Genomic DNA, 20,071 nt, shown 5'->3' on the forward strand with positions numbered 1-20,071 from the left:
CCAAAATCTAACCCTAAGAACACATACAATACTTACAACATATGTTGGCAAAACCTAAACCAAAGAATATCATGACTCACTACTTTCACTCATCTATGTTGAAAACAATTCACTTTTGTTATATTTTAATTTATAACACTTTTAACATATCTTAATTACATGATTTCAATTTTTCACTTATCAAAATATTTTTTAAAAAATTTATAAATTATTTTTAAGATTAACTATACTGGACGACTTTCAAGTAAGTCGTCTGGACGACTTACTAGAAAGTCGTCTGACCAGAAGACTTATTGGGGTTAAAAACGTAAAAAACTGTTTTTTTGTTTGATCATAAGGGGTTAGTTGTAATTTCAATAGTCTTTTAAGTTACTTCTGCATTTGATTCAAGTTTGGGTATACTTTTTTATTTGAAATCAAGTTGTGAGTTATATTTGGCAATTTTCCCTTGTTTTAATTGAAAATCTTTTAGCCAAAAAAAAAAAAAGAACACAAGAGATAAAAATAAAGAGAAGATGAAATTTATTCCCCAAGACTTAGAACCAAATGGATACATCTTGCTGCTTCTGCTGCTGGATAGCATCCATCGTTCTTACAACTCCCGGCATTGACTGATATGATTTTAGATCATGTCAAGAAGAACAAGGACCAACCAGCTGAAGAAGAAGATGCCTTAGACCTTTCTAAAGGTCCCATGACTCGTGCAAGATCAAAGAAGCTCAAGGAAGCTATTGGAGGCTTAATCAGAAAATCTTTGAAGAAAGAAAGTCTTGAAGGAAGCTTGATACTTCAAGACCCACTCATCACCATTCAAGTCATCATACCATCAAGCTGAGTATCATCTAGGCTAGCAAGAGAAGTGTGCTCTTTTCCTGTCTTAGTTTTTGTCCCATTGGGTTTTGCTAAGATAGGTTTTTAACGAGGCCTTGTCTTGCTATTTCAAATCACCTAGTATGATACTCTCGGACCAGACTACATTATGTATCTTATTCTATCTTAGACTATGCTTTTTATTTCGTTTACACAAGTCAAAGGGAGCCTGTTCCTTTATGACTATTAGTTGTTTCCGAGACCTTGTGCATGTACAAGGCTCTCACTATATATTCTGGTCGAGCAAGTCTAATAAAATCATCATCTTTTAACCTAAAAACCTTTCTCTTCTCTTATTGCTATCAACAAGAGTTCGAGAGTTCTGGTGTGTCATATCCAGAGTCTAAGGACTTCTCCTTTAGTGTGTCATATCTAAAGTAGTTGTCTAGGAGTATCAAAGAGTCATCCGCATCTCTTTGTGTCACCAATCGCATCCACAAGCCTTGGAAGATTGAGTTTTGATTCATCTTTGCAAGGATCTATCCAATATCATCCAGAGTTCATCCTAGGGTCGTGTTAAGTGGTATCAGAGCAGCTCTGGATAGGGAAGTTTCGATCTTTTGATGTTTTCAAATAAGAACCCTTCAACTTCTTTTGAATCCGTCAATCGATCTGTGTTCTTTGTTGTGTTATTTCACTAGATCTGTTCGTTTCAATATCTATTGTTGTTGTTTGAATCAAATCCTAATAGATCTAAGAAGTTTCATCATATTTGATCTTGATCTATTTCGATTTCGTGTGATAAAAGTTATCAAGTTTTGATCTTTTCAAATTGTGTTGCCTTAGATCGCAAGTTTTTCCTTTTATTCAAAGTTGTTTCCTTTTTAAATTTTCTTGAACATCTTACTTGTTTAGATTGTTTCTTTGTCTCAGGTACCAATGGGAAACGAGACAGATGAGGAAGCAGAACTTGTAAGAAAAAGTAAGCTACTAAGGGAGGAGATGACAGAACAGTTGAAGCAAACTCTGATCACTACTGTGGCTGATATGATCAAGACTAGCATCACGGGTCTTCGTGATGAGATAAGACAAGAGCTACGACAAGCTACTGGTCAGGGCCATAGTAATGAATCTAGAAGAGACAGAAGAGGTCAGAGTCCACATAATCATCCTGAACCAAGGAGAGATCGTAGAGAGCATGCTGAATCTCATGAAACAGACAACTACTATGAGCGTCACCGGTCTGAACTCAGTGGATCTTCTTCATCAAGAGGTAGTAGGAGAAGGCAGAGACGTGATCATGATGAAAGAAGGACTCAGAGAGATGAGTTCAATGGATTGAAGATCAAAATCCCTTCTTTTCATGGCAAGGTTGATCCGGATGCTTACTTGGAGTGGGAGAAGAAGATTGAACTAGTCTTCAATTGCAAACACTACACCAGCGCTCAAAGAATCCAAATTGCAGCTACTGAGTTCCATGACTATGCCTTGAGTTGGTGGGATCAATTGGTAACTAGTAGAAGACTCAACCAAGAGTATCCAGTTGAATCTTGGCAAGAGATGAAGTCTCTTATGCGCAAGAGGTTTGTGCCTAACCATTACCACAGAGATCTACATCAGAAACTAAGAAGACTCACGCAAGGTTCCAAGACTGTTGAGGAGTATTATCAAGAGCTAGAGTTGCTGATGTTGAGAGCTAGTATTTCAGAGGACAGAGAAGCTACTATGGCAAGATTCCTTGGAGGGCTAAACCGTGAGATACAAGACAATGTTGAGATGCAACACTATGTGGAGATAGAAGAGATGTTGCATAAAGCTATCTTGGTGGAACAGCAGCTTAAGAGAAAGGGTCACTCACGTGGTAGCTTTGGTTCCACACGATTCCAACATTCAAAAGAAGATAAGTCTAGCTTCCAAAAAGAGAGTAAGCCTCAGCCTAAAGAAGAACCGAAACCTGCTAGCATCTACAACAAAGATAAAAGCAAGGTTGAAACAACTAGTTCAAGAGCCAGAGATGTCAAGTGCTTCAAGTGTCAAGGTCGTGGTCACTATGCCAATGAATGTACCAACAAAAGGGTAATGATACTGCTTGATAATGGCGAGTTTGAATCTGAAGCTGAGAAGGAAGATCATACTAAGGATCAGTCTGAAGAAGAGTATGAAGAAGAGCCGGTCAATGGGAGGTTACTAGTGGCAAGGAGAAACCTTAGTCTTCAAACTAAGACCGAAGAGCTTGAGCAAAGAGAGAACCTATTCTACACACGGTGCTTGGTACAAGGAAAGGTCTGCAGCCTCATAGTTGATGGTGGTAGTTGTGTCAACGTTGCGAGTGAAACCATGGTTCAAAAGCTTGGATTAAAGGTTCAGAAACATCCAAAACCCTATAGACTCCAGTGGCTCAATGATGAGGGCGAGATGACGGTCTCTGATCAGGTTCTAGTTCCCTTATCCATTGGAAAATATGAGGATGAGATCTTGTGTGACATTTTGCCTATGGAAGCAAGTCACATACTGCTGGGAAGGCCTTGGCAATCTGACAGACGTGTAGTTCATGATGGCTTTACCAACAAGCACTCCTTTGAGTTTAAAGGCAGAAAGACAGTACTAGTGCCACTATCTCCAAAAGAAGTACATCAAGATCAGCTGCAGCTTCAAAAGAAAAAGGAGATTGATCTTAAACCGACTCAAACCAAGCAACACAACTTCTATGCCAAAACTGGTGATATCAAGAGATCTCTTCACTCTAATCAATCTATTCTCTTATTCATCTACAAAGAATCTCTCTTGAATCTAACTGATTTTGCACCGGTGTACCCGAGTGAGATGTTGTCTCTTTTGCAGGAATATGATGATGTGTTTCCAGATGATAGTCCTACTGGGTTGCCACCAATACGTGGGATTGAGCATCAGATTGATTTTGTACCTGGATCCACACTTCCTAACCGACCTGCTTACAGAACCAATCCAGTAGAAACCAAAGAGCTACAAAGACAAGTAGATGAATTGATGGAGAAGGGTCACATCCGAGAGAGCATGAGTCCTTGTGCTGTTCCTGTCTTACTAGTACCCAAGAAGGATGGGAACTGGCGCATGTGTGTTGATTGTAGAGCAATCAACAATATCACGGTGAAGTATCGACACCCTATTCCTAGACTTGATGATATGCTTGATGAATTGCATGGTTCTAGCATATTTTCTAAAATTGATTTAAAGAGTGGCTATCATCAGATTAGGATGCAAGAAGGTGATGAATGGAAAACTGCATTTAAAACTAAACATGGATTGTATGAGTGGTTAGTTATGCCATTCGGATTGACAAATGCACCTAGTACATTCATGAGGTTGATGAATCATGTGCTTAGATCATTCATAGGTTCATTTGTTGTAGTTTACTTTGATGACATCCTTGTCTACAGCAAGAGTTTAGAAGAGCATATAGTTCATCTTAGGTCTGTTCTTGATGTTTTGAGAAAGGAAAAGCTTTATGCTAACCTTAAGAAATGCACCTTTTGTACGGATAACTTGGTCTTTTTAGGCTTTGTTGTGAGTGCAGATGGAGTTAAGGTTGATCAAGAAAAGATAAGAGCCATACAAGAGTGGCCCATTCCTAAGACAATCAGTGAGGTCCGGAGCTTTCATGGTCTTGCTGGCTTCTACAGAAGATTTGTAAGGGATTTCAGCACTCTTGCAGCCCCATTAACCGAAATCATCAAGAAGGACGTAGGCTTTAAATGGGAAGAAGCACAAGAAGCCGCCTTTCAATGCCTAAAAGAGAAGCTTACTAATGCTCCCCTTCTTATACTTCCAGATTTTAATAAAACTTTTGAGATAGAATGTGATGCTTCCGGTATAGGTATTGGTGCTGTCTTGATGCAGGATAAGAGACCTATAGCTTACTTCAGTGAGAAGCTCGGAGGAGCTACACTCAACTATGCAACAAATGACAAGGAGTTGTATGCACTTGTGAGGGCTCTACAAACTTGGCAACACTACCTTTGGCCTAAGGAGTTTGTGATACACACGGATCATGAGTCTCTTAAGTACTTAAAGGGTCAAAACAAACTCAGCAAGAGACACGCCAGATGGGTTGAGTTTATAGAAACATTTCCTTATGTCATCAAGTACAAACAAGGTAAAGAAAACATAGTTGCTGATGCTCTCTCCCGAAGGTATGTTCTCTTAAACACTCTAGATGCTAAACTCTTAGGATTTGAGCAATTCAAAGAGATGTATGAAACTGATCTTGACTTTAAAGAAGCTTATCTATCTTGTGAAAAGATTGCTAAAGGTCACTACTTTAGGCATGAAGGATATTTGTTTTATGATAATCGCCTATGTGTGCCTAACTGTTCTATGAGAGAGTTGTTTACTAGGGAAGCTCACGGAGGAAGCTTAATGGGACACTTTGGTATTGCCAAGACTCTTAAGGTTTTGCAGGATCATTTCTTTTGGCCTCACATGAAGAAAGATGTAGAGAAGATATGCCAAAGATGTGCAACTTGCAAACAAGCTAAGTCCAAAGTTCAGTCTCATGGTTTGTATACTCCTCTCCCTATTCCTTATCACCCATGGAATGACATTTCTATGGATTTTATTGTTGGATTGCCTAGGACTAGAACCGGAAAGGATTCAATCTTTGTAGTTGTTGATAGGTTCTCCAAAATGGCTCACTTTATTGCTTGTCACAAAACTGATGACGCATTGCATGTTTCTAATTTGTTCTTTAAAGAGATAGTTCGTTTGCATGGCATGCCTAAGACCATTGTTTCAGATAGAGATGCTAAATTCCTTAGTTACTTTTGGAAAACTTTGTGGTCTAAGCTAGGAACTAAGTTGTTGTTTTCTACTACATGTCATCCGCAAACTGATGGTCAAACTGAGGTAGTGAATAGAACATTAGGAGCTCTCTTGCGTGCATTCATCAAAAAGAATTTGAAGTCTTGGGAAGAACATTTGCCTCATTGTGAATTTGCATACAATCATGCTGTGCATTCTGCTTCTAAGTTTTCACCCTTTGAAATTGTTTATGGGTTCAATCCCACTTCTCCTTTGGATCTAATGCCTTTACCTGAGTGTGCTAGAGTTAGCTTTGATGGAAAAAGAAAGGCCGAGATGGTGCAGGAGATCCATAAGCAAGCACGCCACAACATTGAAGAGAAAACAAAGTTGTATGCTAAGCATGCAAACAAAGGCAGACGTGAGATGATCTTTGAAGAAGGAGATCTTGTTTGGGTTCACCTTAGAAAAGAAAGATTTCCAAACGAGAGGAAGTCCAAGCTAATGCCAAGGATTGATGGACCATTTGAGATCGTGAAGAAGCTTAGCAACAATGCCTACAAGCTTGATCTAAAGGAAAGGTATGATGTGAGTAATAGTTTTAATGTTGCTGATTTGGTTCCTTTTATTGCAGATGATCCAGATTTGAGGACAAATCCTTTTCAAGAGGGAGGGAATGATATGATTCCAGATCATGTCAAGAAGAACAAGGACCAACCAGCTGAAGAAGAAGATGCCTTAGACCTTTCTAAAGGTCCCATGACTCGTGCAAGATCAAAGAAGCTCAAGGAAGCTATTGGAGGCTTAATCAGAAAATCTTTGAAGAAAGAAAGTCTTGAAGGAAGCTTGATACTTCAAGACCCACTCATCACCATTCAAGTCATCATACCATCAAGCTGAGTATCATCTAGGCTAGCAAGAGAAGTGTGCTCTTTTCCTGTCTTAGTTTTTGTCCCATTGGGTTTTGCTAAGATAGGTTTTTAACGAGGTCTTGTCTTGCTATTTCAAATCACCTAGTATGATACTCTCGGACCAGACTACATTATGTATCTTATTCTATCTTAGACTATGCTTTTTATTTCGTTTACACAAGTCAAAGGGAGCCTGTTCCTTTATGACTATTAGTTGTTTCCGAGACCTTGTGCATGTACAAGGCTCTCACTATATATTCTGGTCGAGCAAGTCTAATAAAATCATCATCTTTTAACCTAAAAACCTTTCTCTTCTCTTATTGCTATCAACAAGAGTTCGAGAGTTCTGGTGTGTCATATCCAGAGTCTAAGGACTTCTCCTTTAGTGTGTCATATCTAAAGTAGTTGTCTAGGAGTATCAAAGAGTCATCCGCATCTTTTTGTGTCACCAATCGCATCCACAAGCCTTGGAAGATTGAGTTTTGATTCATCTTTGCAAGGATCTATCCAATATCATCCAGAGTTCATCCTAGGGTCGTGTTATTGACATATCATTTCTGTAATCGAATGAGGCCATATCGAACGGTGGAGAATCAAACACAAGCTGAAACCTGTTGCTGCTACTGTTGTTATGCGCAGCTTCGAAGTTATTGTTGTTGTGTGTAGTGTCGTACTTGAACCCACTGTTGTTGTTCCCTTGGAAAAACGTTTGGTTACCAAAGTGAAGGTAATGAGGCTATAAATAAGGATCTTCAGGTCACAGGGAATAGCAATATAAACAGCAATATGCTTATTGCTAGATAGATATTCCGCTTTTGTAACAATGCATATCTTAAGACTCCTAATCCATCAGTTCCTACAAAAACTACTTGGCTTGTGTTAAGTAGATTGTAACGTGTTGATAAGAACAGTTGTGACTTAAGAGAAGATAATGTTTCTATTATTGATTCAAAAACAAGGATTACAAAGAGAGCGTTCCACACGAGAGACTCTTGTCTCTTTACAACCACTTGATCAAATCATTGATATCTCTCCCCTTAGACTCTTTACTTATAGACTAATTAAATACTCACAGCACCAGCTGACAGTTATCCAAGATCCTCTGACCTGTCTCTGATCATTATTCCTTATTCCTTATGTACTTCTAGAAGGTAGCAGACTAATTAAATACTCGCAGCACCAGCTGACAGTTATCCCAGATCCTCTGACCTGTCTCTTATCATTATTCCTTATTCCTTATGTACTTCTAGAAAGTTAGCCAGCACATCTTCTTCTAGACCCTCTTCACGTCCCAACGCCATAATGTCCCGTCCTCGGAGGCAGCAAGAATTGTGCTACAATGCCATGGAAAGAAACAGAGTGTTTTGTTGGAGTAATTACTGAGTCATAAAATAATGAAGTCTTTTAAAATGCATTAGTGAGAGAGAAGATTAATATACTTTCCATCAGTAGACATAGCGGTTTGCTTGATCACAGACTTTGATTGATAGTGTGATAACCTATATAGAGAGTCATGTCAAGAATACAACAAAGACACCAAAGTGAAGCTTATTCATTTGTATTTAAAGATTTCAAATTGTGTGTGGATCCGAAAGTAACTTACACTGTAATCAAAACAGGAGGGCGAGTCTTTAAATCCCAGACATAAATCTTGCCTTTCTGATTCCCTGATGACCAACCAACCAACCAAGAATGTTAAACAAGAAAAGTTTTTAAGTATAGTTCAAATGTATAGATTATAGCTTTTACCTATTGAAACATAATTCATAGGGAGGTCGCAGGAAAACTTAATATGCCCGAGATAAGACTTTGGAATAGGGTATCGACATAGAACATCTAAAGTAACCTGCAAAAACAACACAAAGAACTTTAATCTGTAACATTTTTAATTTGTTGTGTAGAGTAGAAATGAGACCCTAACCTCTCCAGGAGAATTCTCTTTAAGTTGTGGTTGCCACAACAGGATCTTATCCGTCATACTCTGAAACCAGATATATAGAACACAAGATTAACCTTTCTGTTTTTAGCTTATTCATTATTGACACCTGGACTAACCTTTGAAAGAATATAATCACCAACCCAGCAGTTACACTCTACTATAGTCATACGATCTGAAGCTGTAAATACCTACACATACAAGTAATCTTACATCAAGACATGGATGTCACTCGTTGTTAAAAGGACGAAGAAACAGAAAAATACTTACAGGGAATTGTACAACTTGTGTTTGGAATGTTTTTGGATCATCCTTCCATGTGAATGACTCGTCGACATGTTTCCCAAACTCTGAAGGCAGCCAAAGAAAGAATAATAGAGAGATCATACAAACTGAAAGAGAAAGGAAGTTCCTTTCAAGTGTGCTTGGTTTTAACTCGTACCTTTCATTGACCATACCTTAGTAGTGGTTTTCATACAACAACTAACAAAACGGTGCATATCATAAGGATGAAAGTCCTACAGATTTACAAGATATTTAAAAGATGGTTATACTTGGAATGTCTTTATATATTATATCAAATGACACAAAACTGAGTCAGATGATTGTTTTCTTTCACATTCACTGTGTTTAAAAACCATATTGGCTTACCACACTTAGAACTGCGGATTCATGACCTCCACTACCAGCAAATACCAGAACACATATCCCAGTTTCAACATTCCACAATCGAACAGTTCCATCCTGATCCAATCAAAACGTAAGACCTCTAAATTCACAACCAAATAAATGAACATCAGTACCAAAAAAAAAGCCAAGAGACATACATTGCTAGCAGAAAGCACAAGTTGAGGTATCATAGGATGTGTCTTAATTTCATTCACTGAACCCTGGTGGCCCACTAGGGTCTGCAGCGAGCACAGATTACCCAAGTAAGAAATCGGATCACTTGCTAGTGGGATACTCTTTAATGTAAGATAAAAAAATGCAATAAATACCTTAATAATATTATTTTGGAGGTTAAGGACTCGGATTCTGCCTTTCAATCCTCCAGCCGCAACAAATGGGTTCCTTTCAAGGAGGATACACGTCCAGCTTGCAGTGTAAAATGACTCCTCCTTCTAATCATCAAGGCACATAGACATATGCATCAATGAAACTTTGCTGCTTTTTATTTAATGGAAACTATATAATATGAAGACTTGCTTACATCTTCATCAGTGTAAGAGTGCAATGAAGATATGCCTCCATCTTCAAGACAGTTGTACATATTAATCTACATAATAAGAGATAAACCGAGGGCAGTAATGAGATTCATGACTCCGCTCAAGTAAAAGGTTAAAAGAAACCAAGATAGAGCTATCAAGTTTATTAGGTAATGAAGTCACTCAAACGAGCGTTAAAATAGAAAAATCCATACACTTTCACAGAATCTCAATAGCAAAAAAAAAAACATTAAGCTAACACGGTTCATAATCAAGCTATAAGTAAGTATGCACTCTGAAGAGAAACCCATCAAGCAAAGTTTTCAACTTTATTCAGACAAAAGTGATACGTTAAGAATCTTAAGATCTCAGTACAGCAATCAGAAACCCAAAATCAGACAGAAAAAAAGATACTTTGCACAGACCCAGAACTAGAAACCTTAAACGGAGATTTCGAAAAAGAAGAAATCTTTTTACCCCATTTCCACCAGCGGTGACAAAGAAATTGTAGAAACGAGGATCAATAAAGTTAAAAACAACAGAACACAAAGGTTTCTTCCCTTCATGAATCCTTTTGGTCACTTCGTAAGATTTTTGGTTGGATGGAGTCAAAGACCCAGCAACAAGTGATTCGTTCCATAAACTTATCTCTGACATCTCAAATCTCTTGTCTCTCTATCTCTCTCTCGGACTCTGCTCTGGTTTTTATAAGGCTCACTAGTCTCATGCAACAACACGTCTTTGTACGTCTTTGAAACAACCAGTCCTTGAAAGATAATCTTGTTAACAAGTCTCATTCATGCAACAACAAGTTTTTGTACGTTTGTGCAACAACCAGTCCTTGAAAGATAATCTTGTTAACAAGTCTTTCCATTCACACATAGTACTAGTTGAAATGGAATTTGGTGAAATTATCCACATTTGTGAATATTAGTTAAGCTGCAATGTAGTTCACACTCCTATATGGGGAAGGGGTCCTCTTGGTCCCAAGGTAACGTCATTTATTAATCTCAAAAAAATCAATTAATTAATCAGGTTTGAATATTAATCAGACTGCTGGGAACACACGTAGTGCTAGTTGAAATGGAATTTGGTGAAATGATCCACATTGATGAATATTAGTTAAAAAAAAAAAACAGAACACAAAGGTTTCTTCCCTTCATGAATCCTCTTGGTCACTTTGTAAGTTATCTTCGACATTTCAAAACTCTTCTGTCTCTCTCTCTCTCGGACATTGCTCTGGTTTTAAAGCTCACCAGTCTCATGCAATGACACGTTTGTGCAACAACCAGTCCTAGAAAATATAATCTTATTAACAACTCTCGTGCAACAACCAGTCCTTAAAAGATAATCTTGTTAACAAGTCTCATGCAAAAACAAGTCTTTCTACGTCTTTGCAACAACCAGTCCTTAAAAGGTAATCGTGTTAACAACTCTGGTGCAACAACTAGTCTCTCGGACAATTACGGGTTTACATAAATTAATATATGTTTATAGTAGAAATCTATCTCTATTACCACTAAATATTATTTAAATACCAATTATGAACTAATTTAATAATTAAAATTTCCGGATTATCTAGATGAAATTTTGAAGACCACACGTTCAATCTGTGTTAACAAGATTATCTATTTTCAAAAAAAATTACATTTAACATTAGTTTTTAACAGTTGGTGTCGGTGTTTGGGCTGAAATCTATATAATTTTTTACTGGGCTGAAACCGGTGAGTGATCCAAATCCTGAAACTTTCTATATAAAACATAGTTTCATATTGCTTGATTAAACAAATGGGAACTTTTTTTTCTTTTAATCCAAAATCAATGGGATATACGATTTGTCTCAAGATCGCCTAGTACCACCAGGTTACCATCGCCACATAGTTTTGTCCTAGGAATTATATTATATTTAGACATGATCGGAAGTTTCGAAGTTTGAAATGATACATAATTTGTACTTGATATAATAGAAATTGATATCAAACTTTCAAATTTTATAGTCAAAAAATATACTCTTTCCGTTTTATACTAAGTGTCGGTGTGTAGAAAATTTTTTGTTGCAAAATTAGTGTCGTTTTAGAATTTTAATGCATAATTTATTAATTTTATTTTCCTGTTTATTTTTCTAATTGGTTGAAATATGAGTAGGTATATGGGTAATGATGTTTTTATTGAAAATATGCAAAATTAAATAATTTCTTAATCAGTGTTCAGAAGTGTAAAATTACACTTAATATGAAACAGAGAAAGTAATACTAATACTAATAGTGCTTTGCTGAAATTGAAATTGGTGAAATGATCCACATTGGTGAATATTAATTACGCTGGAATGCAGTTGACACTTCTATGTGGCGATGGGATCATCTTGGTCCTAAAGTAACGTCACTAATTAATCTCGAATAAATTCAATTAATTAATAAGGTTTGATTATTAATTACCTTCTTGAACATATAATATAAATGGATGTTTGTGGGATAAAGTTCAGGAAAGAGGAAGAAGGGATATCCAAAATTGATAAGTGATTAATTGATTTATTGTTGTATTTGTATTTGTATTTGATCAACAGTAAATATAAAGAGAGAAAGTGATTGTTAATTAGGATTATAATATCAATGTCTCTGGATAAGCTTTATAAGTATATGCAGTTTTTTTAAATGTTCATTAATAACTTCAACAACCAAATTATTATAACTAAACTCTATTTATTAAATTATATTGATTTTGCATTAAACTTTTTTTATATAAAAATAGCACCTTGATTTCTTTTTTTTCTCATAGTTAAAGAATACAAAAGCATATGCAAGTGTGTGCAAAATAAATGTAATAAAATATTTTCTATGTTTCTAAGTAAGAGTCATTTTGACATTTTCACACAGATTAAGAATGTAACATAAATATATGTAAATTATTATTAATTACATATCTCTGACTAATAGTATTTGAGATATATAAAAATTTTATAAAATCAATTCAGTTTATAATTAATTTTTAACTAAAAATAAGTATAATTTGCATTAAAAATATAAAATGATATTTTTTGTGTAACAAGAAAAAAAATTAGAATAATACTTATTATAAAACAGAATGAGTATCATTTTATTTTTAAAGATAATTTTGGTATTCGATTGGATGAACGAAAACCAAGTGAAAAGAATTAATTATGCTTCATTAAAAGTGCTAAAAATATCAAAAGCTATTCAATTAGTATTGTACGAAAAATCAGAAATACCATGTTGGCACTGAGGACGTATAAGAAAAGGGAGACATGTGTGGAATCAATATTCTTGAAGGTTAGATGTTGAAAATCAAAAACCAAAATCGGGCATTAATAGCAGACAAAAGATACCAACTTACCATCAAAATGAGAATATTAATATTTCTCAACAATGATCTCACCTCGTACATCTTTCATCAAGTAAGCAAATGTGTAATGAGAGAACTCACATTGACAAACAACCACATGAAACCACCATGAGAGTAGACAACAAAATCAATGTCCTTCCACTTCATCAACACTAGTGTTTGTTCTTCAGCATCATCATCAATCCCTAATTAAAGAAGTCTCTCTATAAACTCATGGGTCAAGAGACTCAAGACATTAACAAACTAAGCACGAGAAAATGCCACAAGCAGAGTGGATTTCACATATGAAGCCAATGTATTGGCTAGGTCGATAAGCGCCTCAGCATCTGCAACTTGCTCTCTAGAATTTTGAACTGCCAATTAAAACATATTAGCCTTGACCAAACTAATATACACAAACAAAAGAACATCAAAATCAGTAAAGCAAAAGACTACACTTATCTGAACCATTTATTTGAATAGATTGTGTGTTGGTTGTCCAAAAGTTTTGTACTTTTTTGCTCGCGTTAACCCATGCAAATTGTCTACCCCACCAGTCATTGACAACAACCACATGCACTAAGTGGTTAACTAATGCAATGTGATTGTATAGTAAAGTGTAGACATCACTGCAGATGAAATGCAGTGATTGTAGTGCATTGAAGAATGGGTGTAGATATAAATGCTGAACTGTTTCCTTTGTTTATAGATATAAAGTGAATAAAATAATTAAATAACAGGAACAAATAAATGTTAAACAACCAAAAAAGGTATTTTAGAATACCTTTTTTTTTTGTGCACCATTTTTAGAATACCTTGTATGAAGAATCATATTGAAAGCCCTTTTTCAAAAAAAAAAAAGAATCATATTTTTTTTTTCTTTTTGTCTGGTGTGTTTGTGTGTTCGATCGCTTGTCAATGGGAACACTGACCCATGCTCCATTACCGAACGAGCCACTTGCAATAAACACGTTTGCTTTCAAGTACAACGTTACAATAACCTTCTTGTGATAACAATTAATCCAATCTTATACCTGGAGTAACTTTTTTTCTCTTCTTTTAGAAGTTTGTGTGTTTGCTCGTGTTCCGTAGTCCGTGGGAGTACTGACGCATGCTCAAATATCAATGTGGTTTAAGTGATTAACAAAGGTTTGTTCAATGTTATGTTACTCGTGTTTTTTTTTCAGTTATTAAGTAGATAAAAAGAAGGTATTTTGAGAATACCTTTTATCTGGAAATAAAATTTTTTTTCCCTTTGGCTTTGTCTAACATGATGTGTTTGTGCTTCGATCGCTGGTTAATAGGAGCACTGACCCATGCTCTATCACCAACGAGCCACTTCAACACACACGGTTATTTTCAAGTAAATTCAAACTACCATCTTGCAATAAACAATGTTCCCAGCCACATCAAAAAATACAAATATTAACACAACAAAAAATAATTAAGAGAAACTCCAAATTACATTTATAAAATATGAAAACTTACATTATGTTCGTCCCCCGAGTATGGGGTGTATAAACTAAAAGAAGCTGACGATAAGAGAGTTTCGCCAGGGCGAGAACAAGACACACACAGTAACAGAGAGTTTCAGAGACTCTTACAAACACATTACAAGCGAGGAGACAGAGAGACAGACCCAGAAAAATATTACATTGTAGAGTGAATGTAAGAAGAACACAAGAGATAAAAATAAAGAGAAGATGAAATCTATTCCCCCCAAGACTTAGAACCAAATGGATACATCTTGCTGCTTCTGCTGCTGCATAGCATCCATCGTTCCCGGCATTGACATATCATCTCTGTGATCGAATGAGGCCATATCGAACGGTGGAGAATCAAACACAAGCTGAAACCTGTTGCTGCTACTGTTGTTATGCGCAGCTTCGAAGCTGCTGTTGGTGTGTGCAGTGTCGTACTTGCTGCTACTGTTGTTATGCGCAGCTTCGAAGTTATTGTTGTTGTGTGTAGTGTCGTACTTGAACCCACTGTTGTTGTTCCCTTGGAAAAACGTTTGGTTACCAAAGTGAAGGTAATGAGGCTATAAATAAGGATCTTCAGGTCACAGGGAATAGCAATATAAACAGCAATATGCTTATTGCTAGATAGATATTCCGCTTTTGTAACAATGCATATCTTAAGACTCCTAATCCATCAGTTCCTACAAAAACTACTTGGCTTGTGTTAAGTAGATTGTAACATGTTGATAAGAACACTTGTGACTTAAGAGAAGATAATGTTTCTATTATTGATTCAAAAACAAGGATTACAAAGAGAGCGTTCCACACGAGAGACTCTTGTCTCTTTACAACCACTTGATCAAATCATTGATATCTCTCCCCTTAGACTCTTTACTTATAGACTAATTAAATACTCACAGCACCAGCTGACAGTTATCCCAGATCCTCTGACCTGTCTCTTATCATTATTCCTTATTCCTTATGTACTTCTAGAAGGTAGCAGACTAATTAAATACTCGCAGCACCAGCTGACAGTTATCCCAGATCCTCTGACCTGTCTCTTATCATTATTCCTTATTCCTTATGTACTTCTAGAAAGTTAGCCAGCACATCTTTTTCTAGACCCTCTTCACGTCCCAACGCCATAATGTCCCGTCCTCGGAGGCAGCAAGAATTGTGCTACAATGCAATGGAAAGAAACAGAGTGTTTTGTTGGAGCAATTACAGAGTCATAAAATAATGAAATCTTTTAAAATGCATTAGCGAGAGAGAAGATTAATATACTTTCCATCAGTAGACATAGCGGTTTGCTTGATCAAAGACTTTGATTGATAGTGTGATAACCTATATAGCAACAGACAGTCATGACAAGAATACAACAAAGATACCAAAGTAAAGCTTATTCATTTGTATTTAAAGATTTCAAATTGTGTCTAGATACGGAAGTAACTTACACTGTAATCAAAACAGGAGGGCGAGTCTTTAAATCCCAGACATAAATCTTGCCTTTCTGATTCCCTGATGACCAACCAACCAACCAAGAATGTTAAACAAGAAAAGTTTTTAAGTATAGTTCAAATGTATAGATTATAGCTTTTACCTATTGAAACATAATTCATAGGGAGGTCGCAGGAAAACTTAATATGCCCGAGATAAGACTTTGGAATAGGGTATCGACATAGAACATCTAAAGTAACCTGCAAAAACAACACAAAGAACTTTAATCTGTAACATTTTTAATTTGTTGTGTAGAGTAGAAATGAGACCCTAACCTCTCCAGGAGAATTCTCTTTAAGTTGTGGTTGCCACAACAGGATCTTATCCGTCATACTCTGAAACCAGATATATAGAACACAAGATTAACCTTTCTGTTTTTAGCTTATTCATTATTGACACCTGGACTAACCTTTGAAAGAATATAATCACCAACCCAGCAGTTACACTCTACTATAGTCATACGATCTGAAGCTGTAAATACCTACACATACAAGTAATCTTACATCAAGACATGGATGTCACTCGTTGTTAAAAGGACGAAGAAACAGAAAAATACTTACAGGGAATTGTACAACTTGTGTTTGGAATGTTTTTGGATCATCCTTCCATGTGAATGACTCGTCGACATGTTTCCCAAACTCTGAAGGCAGCCAAAGAAAGAATAATAGAGAGATCATACAAACTGAAAGAGAAAGGAAGTTCCTTTCAAGTGTGCTTGGTTTTAACTCGTACCTTTCATTGACCATACCTTAGTAGTGGTTTTCATACAACAACTAACAAAACGGTGCATATCATAAGGATGAAAGTCCTACAGATTTACAAGATATTTAAAAGATGGTTATACTTGGAATGTCTTTATATATTATATCAAATGACACAAAACTGAGTCAGATGATTGTTTTCTTTCACATTCACTGTGTTTAAAAACCATATTGGCTTACCACACTTAGAACTGCGGATTCATGACCTCCACTACCAGCAAATACCAGAACACATATCCCAGTTTCAACATTCCACAATCGAACAGTTCCATCCTGATCCAATCAAAACGTAAGACCTCTAAATTCACAACCAAATAAATGAACATCAGTACCAAAAAAAAAGCCAAGAGACATACATTGCTAGCAGAAAGCACAAGTTGAGGTATCATAGGATGTGTCTTAATTTCATTCACTGAACCCTGGTGGCCCACAAGGGTCTGCAGCGAGCACAGATTACCCAAGTAAGAAATCGGATCACTTGCTAGTGGGATACATAGAACATCCTTTAACTCTTTAATGTCATTCTAAAGATAAAAAAAATGTAATAAATACCTTAATAATATTATTTTGGAGGTTAAGGACTCGGATTCTGCCTTTCAATCCTCCAGCCGCAACAAATGGGTTCCTTTCAAGGAGGCTACACGTCCAGCTTGCAGTGTAAAATGACTCCTCCTTCTGATCATCAAAGCGCATAGTCATATATAGCATCAATGAAACTTTGCTGCTTTTTATTTAATGGAAACTATATAATATGAAGACTTGCTTACATCTTCATCAGTGTAAGAGTGCAATGAAGATATGCCTCCATCTTCAAGACAGTTGTACATATTAATCTACATAATAAGAGATAAACCGAGGGCAGTAATGAGATTCATGACTCCGCTCAAGTAAAAGATTAAAAGAAACCAAGATAGAGCTATCAAGTTTAATGAAGTCACTCGAACAAGCGTTAAAATAGAAAAATCCATACACTTCCACAGAATCTCAATAGCAAAAAAAAAAAAAAATTAAGCTAACACGGTTCATAATCAAGCTATAAGTAAGTATGCACTCTGAAAAGAAACCCATCAAGCAAAGTTTTCAATTTTATTCAGACAAAAGTGATACGTTAAGAATCTTAAGATCTCAGTACAGCAATCAGAAACCCAAAATCAGACAGAAAAAAAAATGATACTTTGCACAGACCCAGAACTTGAAAACCTTAAACGGAGATTTTGAAAAAGAAGAAATCTTTTTACCCCATTTCCACCAGCGGTGACAAAGAAATTGTAGAAACGAGGATCAATGAAGTTAAAAACAACAGAACACAAAGGTTTCTTCCCTTCATGAACCCTCTTGGTCACTTTGTAAGTTTTTTGGTTGGATGGAGTCAAAGACCCAGCAACAAGTGATTCGTTCCATAAACTTATCTCCGACATGTCAAATCTCTTGTCTCTCTATTTCTCTCTCGGACTCTGCTCTGGTTTTTATAAAGGTCACTAGTCTCATGCAACAACACGTCTTTGCAACAACCAGTACTTGAAAGATAATCTTGTTAACAAGTCTCATTCATGCAACAACAAGTCTTTGTACGTTTGTGCAACAACCAGTCCTTGAAAGATAATCTTGTTAACAAGTCTTTCCATTCACACATAGTACTAGTTGAAATGGAATTTGGTGAAATGATCCACATTTGTGAATATTAATTACGCTGCAATGCAGTCCTATATGGCGAAGGGGTCTTCTTGGTTCCAAAGTAATGTTATTAATTATATCTAAAAAAATTCAATTAATTAATCAGGTTTGAATATTAATCAGGCTGCTGGAACACACGTAGTGCTAGTTGAAATGGAATTTGGTGAAATGATCCACATTGGTGAATATTAGTTAAAAACAACAGAACACAAAGGTTTCTTCCCTTCATGAATCCTCTTGGTCACTTTTGTAAGTTATCTCCGACATTTTTTTTTTTTTGACAAAATGTTATCTCCGACATTTCAAAACTCTTCTGTCTCTCTCTCTCTCTCTCTCTCTCTCTCTCTCTCTCTCTCTCTCTCTCTCTCTCTCTCTCTCTCTCTCTCTCTCTCTCTCGGACATTGCTCTGGTTTTAAAGCTCACCAGTCTCATGCAACGACACGTTTGTGCAACAACCAGTCCTAGAAAATATAATCTTATTAACAACTCTCATGCAACAACCAGTCCTTAAAAGATAATCTTGTTAACAAGTCTCATGCAAAAACAAGTCTTTCTACGTCTTTGCAACAACCAGTCCTTAAAAGGTAATCGTGTTAACAACTCTCGTGCAACAACTAGTCTCTCGGACAATTACGGGTTTACATAAATTAATCTAATCTATTAATTTAGAGTTCTATTTTTATCTACTATTGAGAAGTCATAGTTGGACCATTTAATTAACTACCTAACAAATTATATTAAAAATATTATTTACCTAATTTAATATATTTTAATTTACCAGATTTTGTGGAAGATTTGGGTATTACAGTTAAACTGTAAAGGGAAAACTAGATTTTGACTCGCCCTTCGAAAGCGCGGGTATTATTTTTTACTTTTATGAAATATTTTTTTTGTTGTAATTATTGAATATATTTATCTTAGTAAAACATTTTTTATAATAAATTCGACACATAGAATGTCTCTCGTAAACTATGTATTTCTCTGGCTTTGTTTTATTATCTTTCCAATCAACATATTTATTTAGCTTGTTGTTAAAATAAATGATTATAGACTTTGATCTAGGTGCGCGGATGCATATTTTGAAAAATATGATGATATTTGTTTTTTATGTAATTATTAGGATTTGGCAAGGAACATAACCGATACCGACCGAAAATATAGTACCAAACCCGAACATAAATTGATTAAATATTCAAATTATTCAAAATTTTATTATCTAAAGAACCAAATCTAGTCCGAACCGAAGGATTCAGATACCTGAATTTATCTAAATAGATTTATATACTTATCTATATATTAATTTTTTTAGATTTAAGGTATATAAAACATCAAAAATGATACTTTTAAATTGGTTTAAAATACTTAAAAATATATATAGATAGTCAAAAATAAATATCTGAAATAGTTAAAGTATATTCAAATCACCAAAAATACTTAAAATAATTATTGATTTTGTATTCATAATTTTAAATCAACCCAATTGTTATGTTAAGCCTAGGTATTCTGACATATATTATTTAAATTTATAGGTATTATATTATTTTATTTAAATATTTTGAGAAATTTAAAATATATAGTGATTTAAAACTTTAAAATAATTTAAATGGGTTATCCAAACCCGAACTAAACCGGCAAAGATCCGAATCAAACTCAAACAAAAATTTAGAAACATCCTAATTAGGTTGAAATCTTTGACCTTGAA

At 35.6% G+C, this 20,071-nt stretch overlaps 2 protein-coding genes across 3 annotated transcripts; both read right to left on the reverse strand.

The window, feature by feature from the left end:
- Positions 1-7,420: 7,420 nt before the first annotated feature.
- On the reverse strand, positions 7,421-10,339 carry LOC108858146 (polycomb group protein FERTILIZATION-INDEPENDENT ENDOSPERM-like). Of its 2 annotated transcripts, none has more exons than XM_056986706.1 (13): positions 10,116-10,339; positions 9,644-9,709; positions 9,432-9,551; positions 9,261-9,341; positions 9,085-9,177; positions 8,876-8,951; positions 8,704-8,783; positions 8,553-8,624; positions 8,419-8,478; positions 8,247-8,343; positions 8,101-8,164; positions 7,937-7,996; positions 7,421-7,831 (listed from the first exon to the last, which is right to left on the reverse strand). In XM_056986706.1, exons 1-13 carry the CDS (start codon positions 10,293-10,295, stop codon positions 7,771-7,773), a joined length of 1,110 nt encoding a protein of 369 aa, XP_056842686.1. In that variant the 5' UTR covers positions 10,296-10,339; the 3' UTR covers positions 7,421-7,770. The 2 variants fall into 2 exon arrangements, with proteins under 2 accessions (XP_056842686.1, XP_056842685.1); XM_056986705.1 differs by having other exon boundaries at positions 9,432-9,554; positions 10,116-10,338.
- Positions 10,340-14,421: 4,082 nt separating this feature from the next.
- On the reverse strand, positions 14,422-18,147 carry LOC130512778 (polycomb group protein FERTILIZATION-INDEPENDENT ENDOSPERM-like). The gene is made up of 13 exons (XM_057011087.1): positions 17,934-18,147; positions 17,463-17,528; positions 17,248-17,370; positions 17,052-17,132; positions 16,876-16,968; positions 16,667-16,742; positions 16,495-16,574; positions 16,344-16,415; positions 16,210-16,269; positions 16,038-16,134; positions 15,892-15,955; positions 15,722-15,781; positions 14,422-15,616 (listed from the first exon to the last, which is right to left on the reverse strand). Exons 1-13 carry the CDS (start codon positions 18,111-18,113, stop codon positions 15,556-15,558), a joined length of 1,113 nt encoding a protein of 370 aa, XP_056867067.1. The 5' UTR covers positions 18,114-18,147; the 3' UTR covers positions 14,422-15,555.
- Between the last annotated feature and the right edge of the window lie 1,924 nt (positions 18,148-20,071).

The sequence above is a fragment of the Raphanus sativus genome, chromosome 5 (assembly GCF_000801105.2).
Source record: "Raphanus sativus cultivar WK10039 chromosome 5, ASM80110v3, whole genome shotgun sequence".
Classification (NCBI taxonomy): Eukaryota; Viridiplantae; Streptophyta; class Magnoliopsida; order Brassicales; family Brassicaceae; genus Raphanus; species Raphanus sativus.

Excerpts from the sequence above, each read along its gene's own strand:
- LOC108858146 (XM_056986705.1), bottom strand. The coding sequence starts at position 10,295 with ATGTCAGAGATAAGTTTATGGAACGAATCACTTGTTGCTGGGTCTTTG. Across the intron at positions 8,625-8,703 it reads CACAAGTTGTACAATTCCCT|GTATTTACAGCTTCAGATCG; the intron begins GTAAGTATTTTT and ends TTGTATGTGTAG. Across the intron at positions 8,479-8,552 it reads GTGATTATATTCTTTCAAAG|AGTATGACGGATAAGATCCT; the intron begins GTTAGTCCAGGT and ends ATCTGGTTTCAG.
- LOC130512778 (XM_057011087.1), bottom strand. The coding sequence starts at position 18,113 with ATGTCGGAGATAAGTTTATGGAACGAATCACTTGTTGCTGGGTCTTTG. Across the intron at positions 16,270-16,343 it reads GTGATTATATTCTTTCAAAG|AGTATGACGGATAAGATCCT; the intron begins GTTAGTCCAGGT and ends ATCTGGTTTCAG. Across the intron at positions 15,956-16,037 it reads TATGAATTATGTTTCAATAG|GGAATCAGAAAGGCAAGATT; the intron begins GTAAAAGCTATA and ends GTTGGTCATCAG.